Source organism: Protobothrops mucrosquamatus, unplaced genomic scaffold (assembly GCF_001527695.2).
Source record: "Protobothrops mucrosquamatus isolate PMUCROS unplaced genomic scaffold, P.Mucros_1.0 scaffold1586, whole genome shotgun sequence".
NCBI lineage: Eukaryota > Metazoa > Chordata > Lepidosauria > Squamata > Viperidae > Protobothrops > Protobothrops mucrosquamatus.
Window position 1 is genome coordinate 73,702 of NW_015387749.1, and position 14,354 is coordinate 88,055.

The 14,354-nt window shown below is 39.2% G+C and overlaps 1 protein-coding gene across 1 annotated transcript in view; it reads right to left on the minus strand.

The window, feature by feature from the left end:
• Positions 1–9,478, minus strand: part of LOC107293326 (cytosolic phospholipase A2 epsilon-like) — a 36,903-nt gene extending 27,425 nt beyond the window's left edge. The window contains exons 1-2 of the mRNA XM_029285374.1: positions 9,427–9,478; positions 4,720–4,856 (exon numbers count right to left, since the gene is read on the minus strand). Of these exons, the coding sequence (XP_029141207.1) occupies positions 4,720–4,856; positions 9,427–9,478 (189 nt within the window). The remainder of the gene's footprint in view (positions 1–4,719; positions 4,857–9,426) is intronic.
• Between the last annotated feature and the right edge of the window lie 4,876 nt (positions 9,479–14,354).

A 14,354-nucleotide genomic window follows, 5' to 3' on the forward strand; every position in this document is an offset into this window, starting at 1 on the left:
TATATTAGATGTATGGAGTGATTAAATGTTATATAGTTTTTGAGTAGATATATTGGTTTTTAATTAATTTTAATTAATTTAATTGCCTTATTAGAGTTAAAGTAGGTATATACTGATAGTATTATATTTGTTTAGTTAAATTGTAATTTAGATTTGGAATGATCTGTTTTAGTCCTGTATTTGGTTCCGGGAAGCTCAGGGGGGGAAGGGGATTAGGGGTATTAAAACAAAATTGCTCAGGGGGGGAAGGGGATTAGGGGTATTAAAACAAAATTCATATGTTAATAATAATTGTATTGATAAGAGGAAATGCTCGGCTGGTACCCTGACTTGCACTCGAGGAGGTGGTCAGGAAGAGGGGGGATGTAGAAGTGGGAAGGAGGAAGGAGGAGAGGCTGTGGGCAAGAGGTAGGAAGGAAAGGTAAGTGGATGAGGGCGGAGGCAGGGCGGGGACTACCGAGCGTTTCCGATAATGTATTGAGTTGGATTGTTTTTTTTGTGTGTGTGTGTTTGTGTTATAAATGCATCATATTACTTATTGTTTAATTATAAAAAATAATAAAATTTTATTAAAAAAAATGTATGCTCCAGGTCTACCAACACTAAATGAGGCCAAATTGCTTAGAATTTCTACTTCAATCATTACACATTTCTGAATAAAGCAGATTTCTGCTATATCAAAAATTTGCTCTTCTTTTTTGATTATAATCACTGAAGAAAGCAATTATGTTTGGAAGAGTTAGCAGTAAAAGGAAACCAGGCCGTCAAAGAACACGATGGCTGGACACTATCAAAGCTGATACTAGAGAGAGCATAGGAAAACTCAAAGAAATAGTGCAAGATCAGGAGAAGTGGAGAGACCTGGCCCATAGAATTGTCAGGAGTCAGACTCAGCTGAATGGATAACATCATCATCATCTTGATTGTAATAATAGACTATGACACTGAGTGGCAATCAGTGGTATTAGAAGGAAGAGATGAAGTGAAATAATGGGTTCTGTTTTAGCCATTGAAATAATGTTCAGCTGCAAAGTGACTCAAAGCTCAGACCATCAAACATCACTTAACCACAGGTAATCTTAATTTAGCAACAGCCTTGGACAGCACGTCTTTCAGAGTGGTGAAATTGCATAAACAAACAATATCTTCCTGAGCTGCTTTTCACTGCAGCACTTCCACAAAAGGTATCAACTGCAAGTTATTAAGTTCAGCTCTGTGACTGTCAGCTGCAGCCTGACTTGAGAAGACTTTAATCATTTTCATACCTTTGGGGTTTTATCGTCTCCCAAGTAGCTGGAAGCTCAGGGCTAATAGCATGTTAGGCAAACAGCCAGCACTAGCATATTCCTTTCCATAGGTATTCTCTATTGAGTGTCTGCTTACTTGTTTCCAATGAATGTAAATGCAAACATTCATTCTCTTGCTAATTATCCCAATGCCCAGATGAGCATTCCAAAAGTTGGAAAGTGGGGTAAAAGAGCTGAAAGATTTGCCCTTTATCCTCCTTCCTCATGATTTGAATTTTGGAAATCTTCCCCCCATTTGGGCTCACCCAGCTGTTTGGGGTAATATCTTTCTAACACTAAAAGAAAGAAAGAAAATAAAACCATAAGCATAGTCATGGTCATGATCTTCACTTAGCAACTACTTTACTTAAAGACTTAGCTGCCAGTCCCAATTGCTAAATGAGGACTGCCTGCATTTAAAAAAAAAAAAAATCATTGGATGTAGTGTAGTAGGAATTTCATCCGAGCCAGAAAAAAAAGATAGCTGCAATTTTTATCTAAAACACAACTTTATAACAATCAATTAACCTGGATATTTTGAGCAACTTCTATATTAGACTGTTAAAACATTGGTATCAGAAGAATAAAAAACAATCAACACTTCAGAGCTATCCAAAGAAATCATTATAGTCTAAATTTAAACTGCTGATTCTCTAAAGCAGGGGTCCCCAACCCCCAGTCCATGGACTGGCACCAGTCCGCTGCATGCCAGCAACTGGTCCACACAAACAAGCAAAGCCCCAGGCAGCACAGGAAACCACACCCCCTCCAGTCCGCAGAAAAACCTCTCTCCGTGGAACCGGTCCCTAGTGCCCAAAAGGTTGGAGGCTGCTGCTCTAAAGCAATTGGGAGCTTAGGCTGGGGTTTCTTAGGCCACTGAAGTATAGGTTTTCTTCTCAGCAGCTTAGCCTTTAGGATAAAACTCTTTGAGTCAGCCAGCCCAGCCAAATAAGAACAAGAATTCCTCCAGCAGTAGACAGACCTAAGGGCACATGAGAAATATTTGCCTAACTGGTAATTTAGTAGGCACTCCTTCCCCATCCTATTGCTTTGATGACAATCGGGCTTATTTGGAGGAAGAGGATCATGTTTACCAGCATCCTAAAGCAGTTGGAGGTTCAGCCTGAAGGTTCTTGCTGCTCAGCTATTAGCTATTCCCAACAGAATTGCATTTAAAGCAGTCCTGGGTGAGCAACAATAACCATACCAAAAGGAAGCCTGGAAAAGGAATTTTCCCTTTGAGGCATTACGTGAGTGTGAGGAATAGACTACTTCAATTTTGGAGGAAGATGTTTGCGGGCTGTTTGTGGGCACTTTCAGGTGAGAAAAGATTGTTTCCCAAAGTGAGAGGCAAAGTTCTATCTCTGCTCAAAGATGCTTCAGTTGGACCTCTGCTTCAATTCATAACCTATGATGAATAGGTCATATCTCCCTATGGAATTATTGATGAATTCTCCTTCTATTGTATGTATGCATTAAATGTTTGTGGGAAGACAGGAGAATGGCCCCATTGTGAAAAATTAATAATAATTTTCTAAGTCATGAGGTGAGGGATGAAATAAAAGGTTGGTAATTTGGAAGAAAAGAAATTAGAGGGCCTGAAAACAAAACATCACAGATTTTCTTCCCTTTGGCCCCTCCTTCATCTATCAGATACCTGCGGCATATGTTATGCTCCCTCCATATCCTATATCCTGCTAAACACCAGTTAAGAATTCAGTATGGATGAGTAGGTCATTGTGATATCAATGGGTCCAAATGAGTAAACTGGATGAATTAGATCCAATCAACTCTATCTGATTTCTCAACCAAGGTTTGGACCATAAATATGCCATTTCTGAATAGGGGAGGGCTGTAAAGTCCCAGCAATGAATCAATGAGATGCACTGCAAAAACTGATTGCATATTGTTCATCTTGTTAAATGGTGGGATTCAAATATGTGAACGACCAGTTTTCTGTGTGGATACCGCTTCCAGAAATCCATTCTGGGCCTGGGCAACAAAAAATTAGCTACCAGTTCTGCCGAAGTGGTGCAAACTGGCTGAATCCCACCGCTGATCTTGTTGCTTATAGTTTCCCTGAAATGGTCTCAAATATGATATCAGAAAAAAAGACAATGATGTGGGATACCTAATTGTTAATGCTGAGATTTCTCCACAAGTTTGGTATTTCATAGCCTTCACAACCGCCATGGATTTGTCTCAAACTGTGATAAGATCAATACATAAGGTAAGATATAGCCTCAGTTATTTCTCACCTTGTGTTGTAAGGAGATGAATTGGGAAAAGGATTGGAGGATGGATGAATACAGCTATCCTGTTACCATGGTGAACTTCCACTATCTAGTGAAGTTTAATGTCATGGGACTTATTTGCTCAAAAGGTTCTGATTCATTCTTAAATATTCTGTGAGAATTTCCAGAAATAAAACTGGAGATCCTGTCTAGATCCTTGTTGACATAAGGAAGAACACAACATTATTTATACAATTGGTCTTAAGTGTTCCCTCTGTAAAGGATTGCCATTACTTCCTGGGAAGTTCCATTTTATTAAATAAGCCAGGAGACAGACAATACAAGATTTGCCATGAGATCGACCAAAAAAGTGTTTGGGAACACAATCGTATCTACTGTGAGGTAATAAAGAACTGAGGACATAGACCACATGGTTATAAATTTCAGTCCTAGCAATGACTTTCTTCCCTTGAACATCCTGGCTTATTAGAGATAGGGGTAAAGGTTTCTGGATAGATCTCAAGTGTGGCAAACATATGGATAAAGTTAAGTTTCTGGCAGTGATAAGCCCAACCCTGAAAAAGCTCTCCTTGGGACTAGAAGTTAATCTATTATGATGTCATAGATGCCCATTTTGAAACAAGGTCTCAGACTTGGAGTGTGTAAAATTCTAAATGACAGTGAAAGGCATAAATTACCTTGCCTCTTTTTAGTCAGAGTTCAGGCCTAGTTTGGGGCCAGAATCAGCCTTGCTCGCCTTAATGATCTCTTGAGGGAGAGAGATAGAAGGAACATGATTTTGTTAATCTTGCTTGATCTCTTAGTGCCTTATGATATTGTTAACCATAATTATTGTTAAAATATATTGATAATATATTGTTAAACATTCTTAAAATATTATGATATTTTCTTGGGCTATCTCCAAGAATTAAGGATGGGGGCTGCCATTACATTGGTTCCATTTCTATTTGTAGGAATAGTTTCAGTGGCTACATTCAAAATGGTTACTAAATTAACCCTGCCAGTATAATATATTAAAGCACAAGATAATCATAACTGTCTAGGCTCACACACCATGCTAGGCTTCACTAAAATTATTCTAAGAATATCTTATATATTGTGTGAATGAAATTCCTACCTATCCCCAATGTAAACACAAAAGAGCATCTTACTGGAAAAAATAGTTGTTGGCTCCTCACCTTAGCCATATTCTGAATCCTGAAGAAGAATGTTTCATTCCAGACTGGATTTCTGGAATTTGAAATAGTTTTTGTCCGTGCAGTGTTGAAGGAAGATGATGGCAATCTCAAACTTATATAACAATCACTTTGACTCACTGCAGGTTTCAAAACAACAAAAATGTAAATATGGAGAGTTGAAATTTGAACTCAGTATAAAGTAGTTATGTAAAGATGTACTGATATAATTTCAAATACTGATATAATATTCATATATGCCTTGTATATCTCGCAGGTAGCTTCTCAACAATGGAATTTCTTGCTAGATCAGCATGTAGCTGTTGGATTCTAATTGATTTAGAATTCATGCCTTAAGCAGAGGCAATAAATTCAAGGATGAGAACTGCTGTGTATCATGATCACTTTTTGCAATAAAGGGCAGAGCTTTAGTGCTAGCCAGGCTATTCTTTTGCCTCCCAGGGACTGTGTAATGTTTTTACACTATGCCAAATCCGGGTTTCCCTTTATGTTTATCTAATCTTTGTATTCATTGTAAATTGATTCTCTCAGTTTGGGGGCGGGGAGGGGAATGTCTTATATTAACATGACAGACACAGACAAAAATGCCAAATCCAGTTTGAACATCTCGCAGACTGTGAGACAAATCAATAATAGCAACAATATCTTTAAAAAGCAGATATAGCCTTCTTACTTTAAGAGAATATCACTTACTGTTCCAAACCAGGTATTAGGTAAAATGCACTGGAACAGCTACTGGAAACATGATGCTTTTTACAACCTTCCTTAATGTGGCAGTTTCCCAGAATTCCCAACCATTATGATTGCTGGCTGGGATTTCTGGGAGTTACAGTCCAAGCTTATCTGAAAGTTGAAGATAACTAAAGATTTCTAGGGATTGTGTCTTGACACATCTGGATAGGACCAAATTAGGGAAGGCTATTCTTCTGACATAGCTTTGCAAGCATGTCATTATTTATACAATTTATATAAATTGAGCCCAAAATTTATTTTGCTAAAGTGAGACATTTGTTTAGTGAGTTTGCCACATTTTAAGTGAATCACTGCAGATGTTAAGTTTGTAACACGGTTGCTAAGTGAATCTGGCTTCCCCATTGATTTTGCTTGTCAGAAGGTTGCAAAGGGTGATCACATGACCCCAGGAAACTGCAATCCTCATAAATATGAATCAGTTGCCAAGCATCTGAATTTTGATCATATGACCATGGGGATGCTGAAACAGTCATCAGTGTGAAAAACGATCATAAGACACTTTTTTCAGTGCTGTTATAACTTTGGTCACTAAATGAATGATTGTAAATTGAGGACTACCTGTAATGATATTTGCTTTGACCATAATATGAAAACCGTGTTTTCAAAAGAAACAATTATATTCCTATATTCTATGTGAATCCTAGAGTCTTCAGACAAACTGGTATAGCTCATCATAGAACCAGGTTTTCTGGAGTAATATCACAAGTACAACGTGCATGAAAAAAGAAAGAATATCTGCATTGTTGTTCACTGCTAGAATGAAGGAAGGCCTGAAAGTTATTGCTAAGAAATTACTTTTTGGAATGCTTCATCCTTCTTATAACATTGGTTTTCCCTCCACCCTACTGCCAATCAATGTTTTATTATATCTATTTAATTAGTTGGCAGCTAATCTAGAGGGAGAAATAACCTGATATACAACTGCATACTTTTTAGTCTAACTATCTGTGCTGGACCGGATTTAATCCCCAATGCTATTTGTAGAAATTAGTGACATAATAAAAAACAAGCATTGATTAGGATAGAATAGAATAGAATAGAATAGAATAGAATAGAATAGAATAGAAAGGGACCTTGAGGGTCTTTTAGTCCAGCCCCCTGCTCAAGCAGGAGAACCTATACCATCTCAGACAAGTGACTCTCTAGTCCACAGATCGGCAACCTGTGGCTCCGGAGCCACATGTGGCTCTTTGAGCCTTCCCCTGCGGTTCCCAGCCTCCTCTGCCATTTGCAGACAGAGACAGAACTTCTTTCTCTTTCCTCTCTCTCTCTCTCTCTCTCTCTCTCTCTCTCTCTCTCTCTCTCTCTCTCTCTCTGTGTGTGTGTGTGTGTGTGTGTGTGTGTAAAAAAGAGAGTAGCCTCACTCTGTTCCAACGAGCTGACAAGTTTATTGGGTGGGGCTCCTCCCTTTGCTGCATCTCTGCAGGAAGCAGGAAGCAGGAAGGGCAGGAGAGAGCTAGCTAGCCCAGCTATGCTGACTCAGGAATTTTTGGAGTTGAAGTCCATGAGTCATAAAAGAGCCGAGGTTGCCTACCCCTGAGCTAGCCCAATAAGAATGTGTGTCAGCTTGTTGGAGAACAGCTTGAAGCCAGCTTGCCAGGTGAGCAGAAGATCCAAGAGAGGAAGAGAGAGAGAGAGAGGAAAGAAAGAGAGGGGGAGAGGATAGAGAGAGAGAGAAAGAAAGAGAAAGAGAGAGGGGGGGAGAGGAAAGAGAGATGGAGAGGAAAGAGAGAGAGAGGGAGAGGAAAGAGAGAGAGAGGGAGAGGAAAGAGAGAAAGGGAGAGAGAAAGGGAGGGAGGGAGAGAGACAGAGAGAGAGACTTTTTTGACATCTAAAATGAAGATAACACTGCATATATCCTTTTACCTTTATGATATATATACACCTATAATAGTAAAAAAAGGATATATGCAGTGTTATCTTCATTTTAGATATCAAAAGGGTTTTGTGGCTCCCAGTGTTTTGTTTTCGGTGAGAAACGGGTCCAAGTGGCTCTTTGAGTGTTTTGGGTTGCCTACCCCTTGTCTAGCCTCTTCTTAAAAATCTCCAGTGATGGAGCGCCCATGATTTCTGGAGGCAAACTGTTCCACTGGTTAATTGTCCTCACTGTCAGGAAGTTTTGCCTTAATTCCAGGTTGCTTCTCTCTTTGTTCAGTTTCCAACCATTGTTTCTTGTCCTGCCCTCTGGTGCTTTGGTGAATAACGTGACCCTCTCTTCTTTGTGGCAGACCCTCAAATACTGGAATAACTGCTATCATGTCACCCCTATTTCTTCTTTTCTTTAGACTAGCCAAACCCAAGTCCTGCAGCTGTTCTTCCTATGTTTTAATCTCCAGGCCTTTGATCATCTTAGTTGCTCTTCTCTGAATTTTTTCCAAACTCTCAACATCTTTTTTGTGATATGGTGACCAAAATTGTGTGCCGTATTCCAGGTGTGGTCTTACTAGGGTTTTATAAAGCAGTACTAATACTTCGTGTGATCTTGATTCTATGCCTCTGTTTATACAACCCAGGATTGTATTAGCTTTTTTGGCTGCTGCTGCACACTGCTGGCTCAAGTGATCGCCCACTAGGATTCCAAGGTCCCTCTCACAGTTACTGTTTTTAAGCCAGGTCTTGCCTAATCTGTACTTGTACCTTTGATTTTTCCTGCCTAAATGTAAACTTCACATTGAAACTCATTTTGTTGGATAGGGTCCATTGTTCAAGTTTGTCAAGATATTTTTGGTCTTCTGGGGTGTTGGCTACTCCTGCCAGTTTGGTGTCATCTGCACATTTGATGAGTTCCCCTTCAATTCCTTCATCTAAGTCATTTATGAAGATATTGAAGAATACTGGGCCTAAGACGGAACCTTGTGGTATCCCACTGCTTACTTCTCTCCACGTGGATGTAGTGCCATTGAGGACTACTCATTGAGTTCGGTTTGCCAGCCAGTTACAGATCCATCTGGTGGTGATGTTGTCTATTCCACCTTTTTCTAGCTTACCAAGGAGTAGATTGTGGTCTATCAAATGCCTTACTAGATGGGGAAAAGTAGACTGAAGTATAAGTTATAAGCACTGAGAAGGAGGGAGGGATTCATGCTGTTAATATTTTTTAAAAAACGTTGCATGGCTTTTAATGTAGGGGCACTGTTCAGCAGCTGACAAAACCTGTGATTTTGTTCCGAGCCTTGTCCCAAACACATGAGTTGGAAATGGCATTTCTATTTTCACTTCTCATTGACAACAACAACAAAAATTCAAGGTTTTCAGCAAAGGCAATGGTAACAGAATCACATCTCTACAGCGCTTGCAGCAATAAACTACTGCCAATGACATCCTGTAAATACAGGTAATCCTCAAGTTATGACCACAATGGAGCCCAAAATTTATGTTGCTAAGTGAAGTTTGCTAAGTGAAACATTTGCTAAGTGAGTTTCTCGTACTTTATGACTTTTCTTGCCACAGCTGTTAAGTGAATCATTGCACTCGTTAAGTTAGTAACCTTGTTGTTAAGTGAATCTGGATTCCCCATTGACTTTGCTTATCAGAAACACACAAAAGGTGATCACATAGGGACCCTGCAACCCTCATAAATATCAACCAGTTGCCAACCATCTGAATTTTGATCATGTGACCATAGGGATGCTGCAACCCTCGTGTGAAAAATGGTCATAAGACACTTTTTTCAAAGTTGTAACTTTGATCAGTCATTAATTAAACTAGTTGAGGACTATCTGCAATATTTCATACAGATACTGTTACAATTTTTGAGAGCGGTTAATAAAACAAGCACTTTGAAAGCAATCCATAAGATTTACACGAGGCTTCCAAATGTATTATACTACAATTCCCAGATTACCAAGCTAGCTTGGCTAGCACCCAGGGATTTCCAGCCTAATATCCAGTATCTGAAGAATACCAGGCTGAGGATGGTAATTCAGAGATACTCACACAAATCTGCTTCTCTGAGGTTTCTTATTCTTATGATCCGTACAGACAGCATATAGAAAAAAGCAATCGGTCCCTAAAAGAAAGTACCAAAGAAGCCAAAACACCTTTAATATTTCCTGGCAAAGCCTGAGATAATTCACTATATAACCCATATAACCTAGAAATTTTTTTTAAAATCTCATAAAAGTTCTGTTGCTGAAGGTATTGTTGTTGGGACTATAGAATTAAAGAATCTTTCTTGGCATGGTGAAATATATACTATTGATTTAAGTAAAATCTTGAGGTTTTTTTTTTTAAATAGTGACTCCTCCCTAGATATTGCATTTGTGATTAGGGATTTTATTTATTTATTTATTTATTATTTAAATTTATATACCGCCCTATCTCCCTTACGGGACTCAGGACGGTGAACAGGCAATAATAAAAATCACAATAAATATTAAATAAAAAGCCTGCTCTAAAATACCCCATATAAAAACCCCTACCAAAACACAATCAAAACTACGCCAGGCCGGCCGCATGGAATAGATGGGTTTTCAAGGCTCGGCGGAAGAGGCGCAGGTCCGTAGTTGTACGTAGGTCGGGGGGGTAGGTCATTCCAGAGGGCAGGAGCTGCCACAGAGAAGGCTCTCCCCCTGGGGGTCGCCAGCCGGCATTGACTGGCCGACAGCACCCTAAGGAGGCCCTCTCTGTGGGAGCAGATTGGTCGAAGGGAGGTATTTGGTAGGAGGCGGTCTTGCAAATACCTAGGTCCATTAATCACTTTAAGAGATTTGTCATTGTTCCACTGGTGGAAGGGACCTCAAAATAGCATCCTTCCTTGGTTTATAGTATTTTAAAAAGAGCATTCTCAGCTGGTAGACTTCAGGGATCTCAGTTATCATTTTAGAAATTGGAAAAGAAAAAATGATACACATTAGATTATATTTGCAATACTAATTTTAGTGCTGATTGTAACAGAAATGGATGTATATATTTTTACTGTTCACTACTATATTTGTTTACTACTACTCTGCTGGAATCAGTGCAAATTTGTAGATTTATTCAGCCTCAAAACTAATTTCAGGAATACAGCTATAAAATAAATTAGCATTCATCAAATGTTGGTAGAAGTAAAGTTATGGATTTACGTGAATGTTGCCTCTACACCCAAGAGAATATACTGTTTGTTTGTTTGTTTACAAAGGGTTTGGAGAATTAAGTCTTTAAATATCTTCCATCTGAGATATATTCTATTTTTTCCCCATAAACAGTGAACCTACAATTTGGGTCTAATAAAAAAATGAACTAGTATTCTGGAAGAAAGCCAGCTTTGTTGTTAGATGAAATGAAGCAGCTGCTTCAAGCAATAGGATAGGTGGTAAATTGGGGCTAAACTCTAATCTGCTGCCTTCTAATTTGCTACCAGGACAAACTGGTTGCTACTCTGTTTACTTTACTCTACTGTAAAATAGTAATACTAAGCCCAGCCTATATAAAAATTACAATAAACTAGCACAATCACAACCTTGAAACAGCAGCACAGAACCATTTTAGTAAAACTGTAAATTGTTTTTCAAAAGCAGGGCAGAGCATTGTAGGCTGAAGTATGTTCAGTATAATAGGAGTAATTGGAGAGAGAATGGGATACCCCGTATATCTAATCTGTTAATAATACCAGAATAGAATATTCTAGAGCCACTTATCAAAACAAATACAAGCACAACATTTGTGGTAAAATTAAGAACCCATTGTGTTTGTGGAGACTTCTGAGAATGCCTGAAACTTTTTGATGTGACAGGATTCAATCTGGGTCGGTCACCAGAACCAGAGGTTTAGTCTTCTGAGCTTTCAGACTTGTGCTGGAGCCCATCCCCAGGGAACTTTTCTCTCACCAGAATATGTGCTTTGGGATAATAATACTAATACTAATACTAATAATAATAATAATAATAATAATAATAATAATAATAATAATAATAATAATAATAATAATAATAATAATAATAATAAAAGTTGGAAGGGACCTTGGAGGTCATCTAGTCCGACCCCCTGCTCAGGCAGGAAACCCTACACCATTTTGGATAAATGGCTGTCCAGTCTCTTCTTAAAAACTTCCAGTGTTGGAGCATTCACCGCTTCTGGAGGCAGGTTGTTCCACTGGTTAATTGTTCTAACTGTCAGGAAGTTTCTCCTTAGTTCTAGGTTGCTTCTCTCCTTGATTAGTTTCTATCTGTTGCTTCTTGTCCTGCCTTCTGGCGCTTTGGAAAATAGCTTGACTCCCTCTTCTTTGTGGCAGCCCCTGAGATATTGGAACACTGCTATCATGTTCCCTTTCGTCCTTCTCTTCTTTAAACTAGACCTACCCAATTCCAGCAACTGTTCCTTATATGTTTTAACCTCCAGTCCCCTAATTGTCTTTGTTGCTCTTCTCTGTACTCTTTCTAGAGTCTCAACATCTTTTTTACATCATGGTGACCAAAACTTGATCCAGTATTCCAAGTGTGGCCTTACCAAGGCATTGTAAAGTGATATTAATACTTCACGTGATCTTGATTCTATCCCTCTGTTAATGCAGCCTACCACCATGTTGCCTTTTTTGCAGCTAGTGATTGTCCACTAGGACTCTGAGATCCCTCTCACAGTTACTACAGTTCAGATCCTCCTGTATCTTAAGCTTGTCTTCTGGAGTGTTGGCTAATCCTGCCAGCTTGGTGTCATCTGCAAATTTGATGAGTTTCCCATCTATCCCCTCGTCCAAATCGTTGATGAAGATGTTGAAGAGCACTGGGCCCAGAACAGAGCCCTAGGGCACCCCACTATACACTTCCCTCCATGTAGATGCGGTTCTATTGAGGACCACATGCTGAGTACGGCCGGTCAGCCAGCTACGAATCCATCTGGTGGTGATGCTGTCTAACCCACATTTTTCTATCTTATCAAGTAGTAGATTGTGATCTACTTTATCAAATGCCTTACTGAAGTCCCAGTAAATTATATCCACAGCATTCCTCTTATCCACTAACTTTGTCACTTGGTCAAAGAATGCAATAAGGTTTGTCTGGCATGATCTGTTTTTGACAAACCCATGTTGGTTTTTAGTAATGACTTTGTTTGCCTCTACGTGTTCGCTGATTCGTTGTTTGATTATCTTTTCCAGAATCTTCCAAGGTATTGAGGTCAGGCTGATAGGTCTGTAGTTTCCTGGATACATTTTTTCCCCTTTTTTGAATATGGGAACTACATCAGCTCTTCTCCAGTTCTCTGGTAGTTCCCCAGTGCTCCAGGATCTTTGAAAAATATAGTTCATGGTTCTGAGATCACATCTGCCAGTTCCTTGAGAACCTTGGGGTGTAATCCATCTGGTCCTGGTGATTTGAACTCGTCTAGGCTGGACAGGTGCTCACTTACCATTTTCTTGCCTATCTTAACTTGTGTTTCTAATCTGTTTTTTATGGCACTATTTTTGATAGGTTGGTCTGTTTTTTCCCTTTGTGTAAAGACAGATGCAAAAAATGAGTTAAATAGTTCTGCTTTCTCCCTGTTGCTTGTTGCCACTTTCACCCACTAATGGACCAATCATTTCCTTCACTTTTTCTTGTTTTTTACATGAAAAAGTGCAGTACAGGGCTATTCTATGTATAGTATTTATGTGTTTATTTTTGATGTGAGTTCAGCAATTTCTAGTTCATTGTTGTTTTTAAAGTCCTGTTTCTCTAAAACAGTCACTTGGAGACCTCCTATAGAGTCTACTCTAAGCTAAAATGCTCTGATGCTACTTGGTCCTTGTTTTGAGTCCTGATGCCATTTTATACAATATAATTGTTAATTAATAAGGTACTTGTAATCGGTTTCACATGTAACCTGCACCTGCATAAACACTTTGTCTTCCCCTCCCATTCGCCCCCCACCTCACTCCAATTTAAATCCTCCATCATTGTAGCTGCTTTATGCATCTCTTGAAATGAACAGCTCACAAAATTATAGGGTGTTTGATAAAATGTGTTAGTTATAAAATACTCTACCAGGCAAGACCTCCTGATTTTTTTGGCCAACATATAATAAATTAAAATGGTTCTCCTAAAGTAACAGCATAATCCAGTGATGGTGAACCTATGATATATGTGCTAAACATGACATGCCATGACATTTTGGGTGACACATCCACATTTAACAACACTTGGCAACTATTATTCTTGGAAGAATGTCCTGTTTTCATGAGATTTTTGGAGGCTGTAAAAGAATAGGGTATGCCCTCTGGAAATTGCGCAAGAGGGCCATGCTCTCATGTAATCTCCATAACCGCCAAACATTGCACAAAAACAGTATATGCTTTCACACACTTTTTGGAGGTTGCAGGAGAACATCCTCTGAAGCTGTTTCATGAATAAAGGTTTCATACCACCCTGGGTGGGCCACTGATTGAAAGTAAATGGCGCATAGCAGATCCTGGGGAGAATCCATCTGGTGGTGATGCTGTCTAACCCACATTTTTCTATCTTATCAAGTAGTAGGTTGTGGCCTACTTTATCAAATGCCTTACTGAAGTCCAAGTAAATTATATCCACAGCATTCCTCTGGTCTACTAATTTTGTCACCTGGCCAAAGAATGCAATAAGATTTGTCTGACATGATCTGTTTTTGACAAACCCATGTTGGCTTTTAGTAATGACTTTGTTTGCCTCTAGGTGTTCGCTGATTCGTTGCTTGATTATCTTTTCCAAGATCTTCCCAGGTATTGAGGTCAGGCTGATAGGTCTGTAGTTTCCTGGATCCATTTTTTTTCCTTTTTTGAAGATGGTAATTATATCAGCTCTTTTCCAGTCCTCTGGTAGTTCCCCAGTGCTCCAGGATCTTTGAAAGATATAGTTCAGTGGTTCTAAGATCACATCTGCCAGTTCCTTGAGAACCTTGGGGTGTAATCCATCTGGTCCTGGTGATCTGAACTT